The following is a 15839-nucleotide window of genomic DNA, read 5'->3' on the forward strand; positions in this document are numbered from 1 at the left end:
TAGGCTTCTTCACGTCAAGTGAAAATCATTACATCTGTTTGTCCAGCGCTCCTTTACTACTATATGCAACCTGTTGCAAAAAAATGGCTTCCTTTTCCTCGTCCCTCCTTCCCATACTTGCTTCTCTCGCTATCTCTCTGGTATCTCTCTGTTATCCCCTCTCTCTCATCCCGACTGTATCTCTTCCTCTCTCCCCCCTCTCTCTCTTCCTCTCTCTCTCTCTCTCTCTCTCTCTCTCTCTCTCTCTCTCTCTCTCTCTCTCTCTCTCTCTCTCTCTCACCTACTCGTTCTCTTGCACCCTCTACCTCTCTCTCCCACTTGGCCAGCCGCCTGCTGCTTCCGTAATATTTATATGTACATAAATATGTTGAACCTGCAACATGGCATGGGTTTTGCGCGGTGAACACGCATCTTTCGCTGCTAGTCATCCAGGATTGCAGCACTGCCCTCAGGGTACGGATCTGTTCACCACCACATGCCTGTTAGGATCCTAGGATCCACTAGGGTTATTGTGTTATTCAACTCACCAGTAGCTTAGCCATACAGAGTACCAGACTTCTCATCTTCTTTTTTTTAGTTTTTTCTTTCTTTTTCATATATCTTTTTTTTTTTTTAGTTTAGTTAGTTTACATACATGATGTGCACATGTACAAAATGTGCGTGTTGTAACCCCTTCTGGGGATAAAAGAAGAAAAAAAAAAACATAATAATTTAACACGATTACCACGTTTTTGCAATGTGTTCGTGGAACAACTTCACGTGTGAGGCGCGTGAATTCGTGACAGGGCGCAATTCTTACGATATATAATCGCATGTGGAAACGTTGACAAGTTCTCGCGTGATTACGACGTGAGGATACACGTGGTCACGTGGGGGGATGCGTGTTAAAGAGCCGTATCGATATGCGGCACCGTGCGAATTACACGCGTGACGTTACATCAGCGCACACGTAGAATTACGCAAGGTGTTCTAAAAATCAAACACACGTGGTAACGTGCAATTCATGGTGTTTATCTTTTCTCATGGGACATAATTCATTTACTTTATACCCCCCTTACCCCCTCTCCCCCCCCCCCCCCACACACACACACACACGCACACAAAACAAGCAATTCATGTACTAAACCCCACACCTAATAACTCCCAACCAATCCAAGAACAAGGTCAACCTCAAATGACACTTTGACCTCCATGAAGCGCTGACTACTCTCGAACACTCGCCTAGCTTCTAGAACACTAGCCTAGCTCCTCGAACACTAGCCTAGCTCCTAGAACACTAGCCTAGCTTCTAGAACACTCGCCTAGCTTCTAGAACACTAGCCTAGCTCCTCGAACACTAGCCTAGCTCCTCGAACACTAGCCTAGCTTCTAGAACACTAGCCTAGCTCCTCGAACACTAGCCTAGCTCCTTGAACACTAGCCTAGCTCCTAGAACACTAGCCTAGCTTCTAGAACACTCGCCTAGCTTCTAGAACACTAGCCTAGCTCCTCGAACACTAGCCTAGCTCCTAGAACACTAGCCTAGCTCCTAGAACACTAGCCTAGCTTCTAGAACACTCGCCTAGCTTCTAGAACACTAGCCTAGCTCCTCGAACACTAGCCTAGCTCCTCGAACACTAGCCTAGCTCCTAGAACACTAGCCTAGCTCCTCGAACACTAGCCTAGCTCCTCGAACACTAGCCTAGCTCCTAGAACACTAGCCTAGCTTCTAGAACACTCGCCTAGCTCCTAGAACACTCGCCTAGCTCCTAGAACACTAGCCTAGCTTCTAGAACACTAGCCTAGCTCCTCGAACACTAGCCTAGCTCCTCGAACACTAGCCTAGCTCCTAGAACACTAGCCTAGCTTCTAGAACACTAGCCTAGCTTCTAGAACACTAGCCTAGCTCCTAGAACACTAGCCTAGCTCCATGCTGTTGCTACAGCATTTTGAACGTATGCATGTAAAAAAAACGTGTCATTTGAGATTCACGATGTCTGCCTCCTTCCCCACACTCCTGTACATGTTACCGTTATACTTAAAGCACTCCCACTCAGCACAAGAAGAATATGATCATAATAATAATAATAATAATAATAACACTATATGGTAACTCTGAGAAGAAAGAAAAAAACACCTCCCCCTCCGCGGCCTCCCTGGGCCCCTTCAGGGCCTCAGCCTCATGTCGCCCAGCCCTCCGTTAGACGCATCCGCTTGACCGACGGGCTGTGGCGCTCCTCCTGATTGGACAGCGGCCGGAGCAGGAAGTTGTCGTTGCCGCGGTGCTGCTCGTCGCGATCGTCACTGCCCTCGTACGAGCTGCCGCAGCTGGACACGCTGTCGCCCGGCGAGCGGCCCGCCTCGCCCGGACCCCGGTTGGTCGGGTAGACCCCGACCGTGGACACCATGCCCCCGAGCACGCCGCCGACGCCGACCATCCCGATGTTCCGGTCCCTCGGAGGGGAGGCGGGCTCGGACTTGATGTGGAGGTTCTGGTGACCGGAGGGGATGTTGAGGTTCGAGTTCTGGCACAGGTTCCTGGAAGGAGGAAGGGAGACGTCTTGAGACTAGGGGTGCAACAATGCATCGATCCTAAGGTGACCATTCAACTGCATCGATTTGAAAATGTTAGAATATATTAGAATTATTAGAATAAAATTTATATTTTATGTTTTTTTATTGAATTTTGTTACCGATAGTCCATTCATGCTGAGTGAATCAGTTCCCCCAGCCACATTTGTGTATTCAACATTTTTGGGGGAATTAACTGATCGAAAATGTATCGAATCGCATCTAAACGAATCGTAGTCAAATGAAGAGATTTCATGATGCATTGAATTGTTGCCTGAAGAATCCTAATCGAATCGAAGTGGGGTCAAATATTTACACCCCTCCTTGAGAGGAAGCGCTGGAGACCGATACCTACAGTAAGTGTACAGTACCTGAACACGCAAACTCATCCCTACATACATACATACATACATACATACATACATACATACATACATACATACATACATACATACATACATACATAGACACACACACACACGGAACTCACCCCATGTGTCCTAGTGCTGAGTGCTGTAGATTCTGTAGCTGCTGTTGCTGCCAGCCTGTCACTGACCCCAGACCAGCGCCTCCAAAGCCAGACAGAGAGGACAGGTCACCGCCGAGGGAGTACTCTGCAGAGAACAGAGCATCAACTTCACCGGGTGCGTCAGGCAGTCAAGTCCCAAGTGAAACGTGTTGTCTTGTGATTAGGTTGATTGATTGATTGATTGTGTCATACCTGTGCCATATGAAGTGGAGAGTGACGAGGGGTACCCTCCCATTCCCTGACCGGGCAGAGTCGGGGTTGCTATGGAGACCACGGGAGTGGCCAATGACTGGGCAGTCTGGGAGTGGTTTATTCTCTGGTTCTAGAGACGAGAGAGACAAGGCGACAGATGTGACGGGATTCAGAAGAAAGCAACACACGCACCACGAGACCGAGAGAACTTAAGTATTAATATCTTCACACCCTAACCTCCTCACAATAGATCTCTGCAGCGCTCCCCTCCGTGTCTCCGGTAACACAATATGAACGTAGCCTCTAGCCCAAATAAAGATTAGGTACAGTCATTGTACTTTGCAGCAAAAAAAAAAAAAGCCCATTATTCTTAGAGACGGTGAAAGCAGTTTGTTGAGAAAATGGTCATTAAAAATGGCTGCGTTTAAAACAACGCTTTTAACCCTTTCACTGCCGCACTACCAAACGGTTAACCCTTTCACCGCGACAATACACAGAAGGTTAACCCTTTCACTGCCACACAACAGCAGGTTAACCCTTTCACTTACCGTCGGTAGTGTGATAGTAAAGGGTTAACCTTCTGTAGTGTGGCAGTGAAAGGGAACCAAGCTTCACTGTGTACACCCTCACTGACCCCCCCCCTCACCTTTATTGTACTATATTCTATTGTGCTATATTTAATTTAGTTAATATCCCATTTAATATTATTCTACCTCTTTATTTACAGTTGTACAGCCCTGGCCTATATTTTATTTTATTTCATAATTATCTTTGTATTCTATTGTGCTCAACTTACTGTAGTTCATATTTAATTTGATCTTACTCCACCTCTTTATTATATTATCTGTCTGTTAATGTCTGTCCGCTAATGTCGCACCGAAAACGACCAAAGCAAATTCCTTGTATGTGAAAACGACTTGGCAATAAAGACCTTTCTGAATGTGATTCTGATTGTGATTATGTTCCCTCTACACTGCTGCTGTGTGACCTCAGAGAGCCTGGTGCCCCCTCTACACTGCTGCTGTGTGACCTCAGAGAGCCTGGTGCCCCCTCTACACTGCTGCTGTGTGACCTCAGAGAGCCTGGTGCCCCCTCTACACTGCTGCTGTGTGACCTCAGAGAGCCTGGTGCCCCCTCTACACTGCTGCTGTGTGACCTCAGAGAGCCTGGTGCCCCCTCTACACTGCTGCTGTGTGACCTCAGAGAGCCTGGTGCCCCCTCTACACTGCTGCTGTGTGACCTCAGAGAGCCTGGTGCCGTGCAGCTCTGTGGTGAGCCACAGTATCTCAGTATACAGTGAAGGTACTACATGACTGTTTGATATAAGGATTACTTACCAACATAAGGTCAAAATCCTCACACTGGAGGGTAGCATTGATAAAGGCATAGACTTAAATTAGTGTGTGTGTGTGTATATAATGATAATCTATAAAGATAAGAGAGGCCTGGCACGGAATGTTTATGTAATACTCTTTCCTCCAGGATGACTGCCTGTAACATAACAATCGTTATTTTGTGCAAAAGGCAACGGTTGCTATGTGTTGATTTACGAGAAATATATCAACAAAAACATAATAATTTGGTGTCTTATTACTGGATCTTGTGTAAATGTTTGGGGCGGTGCAGTGGTTAGCACTGTTGCCTCACAGCAAGAAGGTCCTGGGTTCAAACCCCATGCAGCACGGGGGCCTTTCTGGGTAGAGCTGGTCCCCTGACTGAGGGCCTGGCATCACAGCTGGAGCTGGTCCCCTGACTGAGGGCCTGGCATCACAGCTGGAGCTGGTCCCCTGACTGAGGGCCTGGCATCACAGCTGGAGCTGGTCCCCTGACTGAGGGCCTGGCATCACAGCTGGAGCTGGTCCCCTGACTGAGGGCCTGGCATCACAGCTGGAGCTGGTCCCCTGACTGAGGGCCTGGCATCACAGCTGGAGCTGGTCCCCTGACTGAGGGCCTGGCATCACAGCTGGAGCTGGTCCCCTGACTGAGGGCCTGGCATCACAGCTGGAGCTGGTCCCCTGACTGAGGGCCTGGCATCACAGCTGGAGCTGGTCCCCTGACTGAGGGCCTGGCATCACAGCTGGAGCTGGTCCCCTGACTGAGGGCCTGGCATCACAGCTGGAGCTGGTCCCCTGACTGAGGGCCTGGCATCACAGCTGGAGCTGGTCCCCTGACTGAGGGCCTGGCATCACAGCTGGAGCTGGTCCCCGGGTGCCGCACTATGTGAGGCTGCCTGCCCCACTGTTCCTAAATAGTTGGGCGTTTCCCCAGTGAGGAATTTCCCCAAGGGGATTATTAATAAAGGTTCAACTTAACCTAACTTACATCCACAGTAACATATCCTTCCAGTGTTTCACCTACTCTACCACTGCACAGAAACCAGGCATTTCCTTTTTAAAAGTGGTTACCAATAGTTACAGGCAGCGCCATGTTGGAGGAAAGAGAACGACACAAACATCCTATTGACGGACCGAGGGGGCTGCACTACAAAACAAGATGGAGGGAGACGGTGATGCAGGAGAGGGGGGTAAAGAGAAGGAAGACTCACAATGGTCGGCATGTTGTTGTTCTTGTTGTTGGGCGGCATCAGTGTCCGGAGGTCGGGCTTGCGATTCATGCCCATGCCCATGGGGGGAGGAGTCTTAGCCTGCATGCTTTTGGACACGCCCCCCGGAGACATCATTCCTGGGGAGCTGCAGTGGTTGCCATAGCTGCCGTTTCCTAGTCAACAAGAAGAGTGGCGTAGGTCAAGTTTCTACATAGTTGCACTTAGCTGTACAACAGATGTCAAAAGTGAAACTGGACCCGGCGACAGCACTAATCCGGCGCGGGCGGAGTGGCGAGCGAGCGCACCGGCCGTGTATATTGTCTGAAGCGGTGGGACTCGAGCCGCAGGGCCGGGCGAGGCCCGTGAGAGACTTCTTATGGAAGAGAAACCATACAAGCTGGAAGCACCGGTGACCTCGACAACATCCACATTCTATACGACGTGTCCAGGTGGAATAAAGCTGGAGGTCCGTATTGATCACGTGATCATTTTGATTCCCATGTCCTTAAAGGAACACACCGTTTTTATCAAAAAACAACAGGGCTTTTGAGGTGATGAAATCACTGTGCCCAGGCAGCAGGGGTTCGGCAATTTTTTTTTTATATTTATATCTATATCTATATATCTGGTTAGAAAACTAATTATTATAATTTTTGTCTCCACGTGGTAAATACACAGGTCACAACATGTTTTACAGGAACGTTTGAGTTGTATTTGGAGTGTATTTCGTGACTGTTGGGAACTAGGCTACACTGGCACACCTACTTCCAGTGAATGACGCTAAGCTAGGCTAACGGTGCGGCTGTTCCCTAAGCCTACTGCATGCACAGAGAAGAAAAGGGTATGTATCTGCTTGTCTAACTCCAGGGTAGATGGCAAATAAGCTAATTTCCCAAAGAGTTGGCGTGTTCCTTTAAGCCTGCTTGCAAAGACGAGTATCGACAGCAAACACTGAAGGGCTGAAGGTCAAAAAGCAACCGATTCGTCGGATCAACGGGAACTGGATCAACTCATTCTTCAACAGACTATCTCTGGTCAGGTGACTCTATGAAAATGAATGAATCCACATCTCACCTACACTGGAGACCACAGTGTTAGACAGCTCAGAGCCCATCAGTCCTACGAGAGAGAGACCACAGTGATACATTAGCCTTAACCCTTTCACTACCACACTACAGAAGGTTAACCCTTTCACTGCAACAATACAGAAGGTTAACCCTTTTCACTGCCACACGACAAAGGGTTAACCCTTTCACAACCACACTACAGAAGGTTAACCCTTTCACTGCCACACTACAGAAGGTTAACCATTTCACTACCACACTACAGAAGGTTAACCCTTTCACTGCCACACTACAGACGGTTAACCTTTTTCACTGCCACACGACAAAGGGTTAACCCTTTCACAACCACACTACAGAAGGTTAACCCTTTCACTGCGACAATACAGAATGTTAACCCTTTTCACTGCCACACTACAGACGGTTAACCCTTTCACTGCCACACAACAAATGGTTAACCCTTTCACAACCACACTACAGAAGGTAAACCCTTTCACTGCGACAATACAGAAGGTTAACCCTTTTCACTGCCACACGACAAAGGGTTAACCCTTTCACTACCACACTACAGAAGGTGAACCCTTTCACTGCGACAATACAGAGGGTTTAACCCTTTTCACTGCCACACAACAAAGGGTTAACCCTTTCACAACCGCACTACAGAAGGTTAACCCTTTCACTGCCACACTACAGACGGTTAACCATGTCACTGCTACACGACAAAGGGTTAACCCTTTCACAACCACACTACAGAAGGTTAACCCTTTCTCAACCACACTACAGAAGGTTAACCCTTTCACTGTGACAATACAGAAGGTTAACCCTTTTCACTGCCATGGGTTAACCCTTTCACAACCACACTACATAAGGTTAACCCTTTCACTGCCACACTACATACGGTTAACCCTTTCACAACCACACTACAGAAGGTTAACCCTTTCACTACCACACTACAGACGGTTAACCCTTTCACTGTGGTAGTGAAAGGTTAACCTTCTGTAGTGTGGTAGTGAAAGGGTTAAATCTGTCAAATAATTTGCAGTGTCAAATTTCCCTCTGGATAATACAAGTATTTCTATTCTATTCTATAAAAACAATGATATTGGATTTATTTTTTTATATGCATGAATTCCTACCAGCATTGCCAGCACTGGGGGGTCTGTGGGGAGACATGCTGTTCCTCTGCAGAGAGGGGTGTGTGTGTGAGAGGGGCAGCAGGTTGTGGTTAACCAGAGACCCCCCCACGCCAGGGTGAGAATAGAGCAGTCCACTGGTGTTATTGCCTTGGAGGGACACTCCCATGTCATAGTTTGAGGGGGGCAGGGCCTGATGGAAGACACACAGACACACAGACTGTCAGCAGGAAACACCTGACCCCCATACGGAAATGACACTGTAATAAAACGAAGGTATTCCTGTGGGTTTAGGGTAGTAATAATACCCCAGGATTTCAACGGTAAAACCGTAGGAATACTATAGTGATCAACCTTTTACATGTCAATAATGATTTGTACATATCAATACTACAACTCTGTACATACATCTGATTAGCACTACAACCCGTACTACTAATATATATATTTCCTACCCAGTTTAATCACCTGTACATTGTATATTGTTATTGCACTTTACTGTTACATTTGCACTCTGGTTGGATGCCAAACCTCTCTTTGTTGTACTGTACTTGTGCTGTATGATGACAATACATTTAAATGCAATCTAATCTAATCTCTAATATTCCACTATAGAAATATTATGGTAAATCACCACAATAATGTCTGGTAAATTCCTATAGTGTGTACACAAAAAAGAACCCTGCAGAAAAACTCTAGGTATCTATAGGGAGGTGTAGTCTGACGTCACTTTAGTTTCCCGCGCGGTCCACCCGTATAGGGATTTATCATTGGGAAAATGGATTATCGGCTATTGTAACAATTCTGCCTCATGAACATTGGCAAGCTTTCCATTTTTGCACAAAACGAGTTCCCTTCTATCACTACCATTATTGTTTAAGCATTTTTGGTTGAAATAAAATTCTGCGATTTCTTTTCTTACGATTAATTGTTGAGCTATATATTGTGGATGAATATGCACAGAAAGGTAGGCCTACACCATGCAAATGTTAATGTTTTAAACGAGACGATTTAGAAATGGTCAATGGGGAATAATTACATTGTGTTTTCAAGATGGTGGACCGGCTGGAAACAGCAATAACGTCACCACTACACCTCCCTATAGCGAATGTTAGTATAATGAGACAGTCTGACATGATTGATTGATTGATTCATTGAACATTTTATTTAACAGATTGCAGAATGGGTACAGTACAGTACGGCTCAATACACACAATTGTTAAGGGGATGCAGACCAGAGAAAGACTTTCGTCTTGTTTACATCAGGGTCCCCCATTTTCAATTCATCATAGTTACATCGACAGGAGAACAGGGGGTGAACTTACACACAGCCGCTGTCTGCTGATCATCAGGTCGATGTCTTCGTTGATCTTGCGGTACTTGTCCTCTGACTCTGGGCTCTGGCCGGCAGAGTCATCAGCCTCGATGTCTGGGCTGTCGCAGCCGTTTAACCCCTTCTTACGCAGGGTCTGGACAGAGGAGGACAACAACACACAGCCGTTTAACCCCTTCCTACGCAGGGTCTGGACAGAGGAGCACAACAACAACAACAACACACAAACAGTTCATGACACTTGAACACCTAACCGAACTGTATCTAAGTCTTTCAGAGACGGTACATCTGGTTTTACCGTGTTAATCACAGACGGTACACCTGGTTTTACCATGTTAATCACAGACTGTACACCTGGTTTTACCATGTTAATCACAGACGGTACGCCTGGTTTTACCATGTTAATCACAGACGGTACACCTGGTTTTACCATGTTAATCACAGACTGTACACCTGGTTTTACCATGTTAATCACAGACGGTACACCTGGTTTTACCATGTTAATCACAGACGGTACGCCTGGTTTTACCATGTTAATCACAGACGGTACACCTGGTTTTACCATGTTAATCACAGACTGTACACCTGGTTTTACCATGTTAATCACAGACGGTACGCCTGGTTTTACCATGTTAATCACAGACTGTACACCTGGTTTTACCATGTTAATCACAGACTGTACACCTGGTTTTACCATGTTAATCACAGACGGTACGCCTGGTTTTACCATGTTAATCACAGACTGTACACCTGGTTTTACCATGTTAATCACAGACTGTACACCTGGTTTTACCATGTTAATCACAGACGGCACACCTGGTTTTACCATGTTAATCACAGACGGTACGCCTGGTTTTACCATGTTAATCACAGACTGTACACCTGGTTTTACCATGTTAATCACAGACTGTACACCTGGTTTTACCATGTTAATCACAGACGGTACACCTGGTTTTACCATGTTAATCACAGACTGTACACCTGGTTTTACCATGTTAATCACAGACGGTACGCCTGGTTTTACCATGTTAATCACAGACTGTACACCTGGTTTTACCATGTTAATCACAGACTGTACACCTGGTTTTACCATGTTAATCACAGACTGTACACCTGGTTTTACCATGTTAATCACAGACGGTACACCTGGTTTTACCATGTTAATCACAGACTGTACACCTGGTTTTACCATGTTAATCACAGACGGCACACCTGGTTTTACCATGTTAATCACAGACGGTACACCTGGTTTTACCATGTTAATCACAGACTGTACACCTGGTTTTACCATGTTAATCACAGACGGCACACCTGGTTTTACCATGTTAATCACAGACGGTACGCCTGGTTTTACCATGTTAATCACAGACTGTACACCTGGTTTTACCATGTTAATCACAGACTGTACACCTGGTTTTACCATGTTAATCACAGACGGTACACCTGGTTTTACCATGTTAATCACAGACGGTACACCTGGTTTTACCATGTTAATCACAGACGGCACACCTGGTTTTACCATGTTAATCACAGACGGTACACCTGGTTTTACCATGTTAATCACAGACGGTACGCCTGGTTTTACCATGTTAATCACAGACGGTACGTGGCTAAACAATAATCTGTAACCATGTGGCACTGTGTCCGAATATCTGTCCCAGAAGACACTGCAGGACACGCTATAGGATCAAATAAAAGTCTCCCAGCACTCACATCAGATATGTTTTAACCCTTTCACTACTACCACACTACAGAAGGTTAACCTTTCACCACCACACTACAAACGGTTAACCGTCTGTGGTGCGGTAGTGAAAGGGTTAACCTTCTGTGGTGTGGTGGTGAAAGGGTTAACCATCTGTTGTGTGGCAGGGAAGGGGTTAACCTTCTGTATTTGTATCGTCATGTATTGTTGCAGTGAAAGGGTTAACCCTTTGGCAGTGTGGTAGTGAAAGGGTTAACCTGTGTCTATTACCAAAAAGTGGAAATTAATCTATGTTTAACACTGTGAGTCTTTGTCTTTCTTTACCTAAACACCTCAACCTCAAACTAAAGGTTGCAGCGTAGAGAGGGGACGTTTAGAGAGCAACTCCCATTTCAAACACAAGGGGGCGCCATTTGTTAGGATTCTACGAGGATAAACATCTATATGGGATCAACAGCATCAGGCCTTCAGTGTGGCTCCCTTACCGAGGCCCCACTGAAGAACACTGACAAAACAACAAGTAGTCCGCTACACGTAAGTAGTAGGAAGTATGTACTAGAAGTAGTTAGCTAAGTAAGGACAACGACACACATGGAGGACAGATATGTGAGAAGCGATTATGAGCTGAAACACACAGGTCTGAGCGTCTCAAATGGCTACTCTGTTAGTTTGACTGAACCACTGTGAGAGAAGTCGTCCTTATCCCTGTTGACACTGTGTTGCTGCTCGTGGTCACGGCGTCGCTCTGCCAGGAGGGGGCTGGGGGGGGGGCTGGGGGGGGGGGGGGGGTATCAAATGATGATTTGTATGTGTACAGTACAGTATGTGGTTTGGCTCCCGCTGGCCTGTCTCAGCACTTTACAGTCCATTAGTCTCTGGCCTATCGCTGGACCACTGCTACAATATCTCACACGCACACGCACACACGCACACACACACACACATACACGCAGAAACACACACACACACACGCAGAAACACACACACACACACACACACACATACACGCAGAAACACACGCAGAAACACACACACACACACGCAGAAACACACACACACACGCAGAAACACACGCACACACGCACACACACACACACACGCACACACACACACACACACACACACACACACCTCAGCGGCTGGGCCCAGCCTAGCTATCCCACTCATCCCAGTCATGTCCACCTGTTACTGGTTCACTGGGGGGGGGGGGGGGGGGGGGTGGTTGAGGCAGACCAATACCAGGCTCGGGTCGGAGGGATGGCCGTAGAAGGCTATTTTCTGCTCCCCGGCGTACCTCCTCACACGCACCCCCTCTCCCCCCTCTCCCCCCTCTCTCCCCCCTCTCCCCCCTCTCTCCCCTCTCCCCCCCTCTCCCCCCCTCTCCCCCTCCCACCCCTCCCACCCCAAGTCAGCCTGGCCCCCGTCGACCAGACCAAACCACCGACGCTACAGCGCTACAGCCTCGCTCTCCTCTCTCTCTCCTCTCTCTCTCCTCTCTCGCTCTCTCTCTCTCTCTCTCTCTTCTCTCTCTCTCTCTCTCTCTCTCTCTCTCTCTCTCTCTCTCACTCTCTCTCTCTTTCTCTCTCCTCTCTCTCTCCTCTCTCGCTCTCTCTCTCTCTCTTTCTCTCTCACTCTCTCTCTCTCTCTCTCTCCTCTCTCGCTCTCTCTCTCTCTCTCTTTCTCTCTCACTCTCTCTCTCGCTCTCTCTCTCTTTCTCTCTCACTCTCTCTCTCTCTCTCTCACTCACTCTCGTACTCTTTCACTCTTATTACAACATGGCGTTATAACATTAGATAAATGCACTCGGTATAGAGTGACCTCTCTGCCAAAGCCTGACGATCTCTCTCTCTCTCTCTCTCTCTCTCTCTCTCTCTCTCTCTCTCTCTCTCTCTCTCTCTCTCTCTCTCTCTCTCTCTCTCTCTCTCTCTCTCTCTCTCTCTCTCTCTCTCTCTCTCTCAGCTGCTGTTACTTTCAAATTTTTTGTAGGAAGATAACGGAAACAAAAGTCACTGATATCGCCGGTCTCGACAGACCTATAGATACATATAGTGGAGCTTTAGAGGAGAACCTCACTGTCTCCACAGACCCAGTAGGTACATATAGGCCGTAAGGTGAAGGCTGTATCGTTTCATCCCGTTCCCACCTCTACTACACAATTTTCACTCTGGGTGAAAGATATATTGGTGTAGATTTAGGAACAAAAAGTTCTCCATTGACAAACTAGCCCATTTTGAGCAATCATAATTTTAAAGTCGGGACTAGATCTTTCCTCGCGAACGGATACTTGGTCACTGCAGAGTTTTATTTGACGTAATTGGTGCGAGTTCGGTCACGTATCTTGCGCTCGACCAATAGCAGCTCTCTTTGTTGCGAGGATACGGCCATCCGATGTCAACAAATGACATCCACAGACTAACGTTACGGACGAAAATGGACAAAAAACACCTTCTAAAGTTCGCAAAAAGGTTTCTAAACAATGTTATATGCATCTCACGTCCGTTCAGAAAGAACGTGTACAAGATTTTACACAGACACGGTGGGATAGATATAGAAACTGCGTCGAACGGTGGCTTAACCTACCAGTCCAGAATCATACCATTACGGAGACATACACACATTGTTTAGAGATCGATTTGTGTCATAAATGTCATGATATATATTTGTATATCTGTATGTCGTGTATGTCATAAATGTCATGATGAATTGAAAATGGGGGACCCTGATTAGATTAGATTAGATTGTACTTTGTCATTATATTTGCATACAACGAGATTTGGGACTCAAACCTAAGGTGCAGTAATAAAATCACAAGTAATAAAAGAGAAACATAAAATCCTATACAGAAACATTAAATGCTATACAATAAGACAATGTTAGTCCTGTACAATATACAGAATAGCAATGCACAAATAACAGTGTCAGACGGTAGTGGGTGGGTATTGCACTGTGGATATTGCACATCAGGATGTTGCACAGTGTGGGAGGTGAATCACCCTAGACCAGTCTACCTTTGATGGTCTTAGCAAATAATGTGTGCCACCTGTATGGTCAGCCATCAGCTAAGAATGTGAATGATGCCAGATATAAAGCATTCTGCATGGCATCATCGGCGTTGCCAGAACTCTCTATGCCCCCGACAAGTGGCGCATTGTACCAGCGCTGCAAAAGGGCAAAAAATTACCAAGCAGCTCTAATGAGACATTCATTGAAAGCTATAATGTCTGCCGCTTCACCTGTTGGCAATGGGGGGCATGTCGAGGATGGGGAGTTAACAGTGACCTGGATGACTACAAATCAGACCCAGGTTAGCCCCCATGGTGAGGGAACAGTCTCAGCCCGTTTAGCCCCGTGGTGAGGGAACAGTCTCAGCCCGTTTAGCCCCGTGGTGAGGGAACAGTCTCAGCCCGTTTAGCCCCGTGGTGAGGGAACAGTCTCAGCCCGTTTAGCCCCGTGGTGAGGGAACAGTCTCAGCCCGTTTAGCCCCGTGGTGAGGGAACAGTCTCAGCCCGTTTAGCCCCGTGGTGAGGGAACAGTCTCAGCCCGTTTAGCCCCGTGGTGAGGGAACAGTCTCAGCCCGTTTAGCCCCATGGTGAGGGAACAGTCTCAGCACGTTTAGCCCCGTGGTGAGGGAACAGTCTCAGCATGTTTAGCCCCGTGGTGAGGGAACAGTCTCAGCATGTTTAGCCCCGTGGTGAGGGAACAGTCTCAGCCCGTTTAGCCCCCATGGTGAGGGAACAGTCTCAGCACGTTTAGCCCCGTGGTGAGGGAACAGTCTCAGCATGTTTAGCCCCGTGGTGAGGGAACAGTCTCAGCACGTTTAGCCCCGTGGTGAGGGAACAGTCTCAGCCCGTTTAGCCCCGTGGTGAGGGAACAGTCTCAGCATGTTTAGCCCATGGTGAGGGAACAGTCTCAGCATGTTTAGCCCATGGTGAGGGAACAGTCTCAGCATGTTTAGCCCCATGGTGAGGGAACAGTCTCAGCATGTTTAGCCCCGTGGTGAGGGAACAGTCTCAGCATGTTTAGCCCCATGGTGAGGGAACAGTCTCAGCCCGTTTAGCCCCGTGGTGAGGGAACAGTCTCAGCATGTTTAGCCCCGTGGTGAGGGAACAGTCTCAGCCCGTTTAGCCCCGTGGTGAACTGTGTATGCTTTTAAGAAGGGCCTAAAAAGGCGGCTGGGTGGCGCAGCGGACATTGTGCTCGTCACCAACGCAAGAGACACCGGGTTCGACTCTGGCTGTCGGCGTTGCCTCCGGCTTGGGCAGGCCATCATACTAACTCAATTGGCTGCACAGCAAAGACAGGAAATGGCGGGGGTAGTGTGAGCCTCCCACACGTTACGCCTCGCCAATGAGAGTCCGCGCTGGCAGGTGAAAAGATGTGACAGGCTGCCTCCTCGTGTATCGGAGGGGACACGTGATGCAAGGCTTCTATCCTGCCTACAACCGGCCAGTGGGGGGCATATGCGAGCAACGTTCAAGACAGGGGAGGGGAGAATTGGCACAGCGGGTAATTGGGATGGGAGAAAAAAAGAAAAAAAAGAGGAGAAAAAGTGGATAAAAAAAAGAAGGGCCTACAAACTCATCTTTTAACTCATTCAGCGCCGGAGCTTAATCCGCGAGATGGCGCTAGAACGCCACCGCTTTAATCAATGGGGGGACTGCAAGATTTGCAAGTGCTTAAAATATATCTTAAATTATAGCTATGGGTTAGGGGTGGACGGTATAAACGGTATACGGTATAAACGGTATGATTTGCTCTACGGTATGGATTTTGACTATACCGTGTAACCGGTAG

The 15839-nt window shown here is 47.5% G+C and overlaps 1 protein-coding gene across 1 annotated transcript in view; it reads right to left on the reverse strand.

The window, feature by feature from the left end:
• Positions 1-1099: 1099 nt before the first annotated feature.
• The window catches only part of mef2ca (myocyte enhancer factor 2ca), a gene marked incomplete at its 5' end in the record, with an annotated part of 51848 nt that continues 37108 nt past the window's right edge, over positions 1100-15839 (reverse strand). The window contains 7 exons of the mRNA XM_084325033.1: positions 1100-2517; positions 3041-3164; positions 3272-3401; positions 5817-5989; positions 6891-6935; positions 8014-8203; positions 9336-9533. Coding sequence (XP_084181159.1) covers positions 2160-2517; positions 3041-3164; positions 3272-3401; positions 5817-5989; positions 6891-6935; positions 8014-8203; positions 9336-9533 — 1218 coding nt within the window. The 3' untranslated portion in view covers positions 1100-2159. The remainder of the gene's footprint in view (positions 2518-3040; positions 3165-3271; positions 3402-5816; positions 5990-6890; positions 6936-8013; positions 8204-9335; positions 9534-15839) is intronic.

Source organism: Notolepis coatsorum, assembly GCF_963971535.1.
Source record: "Notolepis coatsorum genome assembly, chromosome: 11".
NCBI lineage: Eukaryota > Metazoa > Chordata > Actinopteri > Aulopiformes > Paralepididae > Notolepis > Notolepis coatsorum.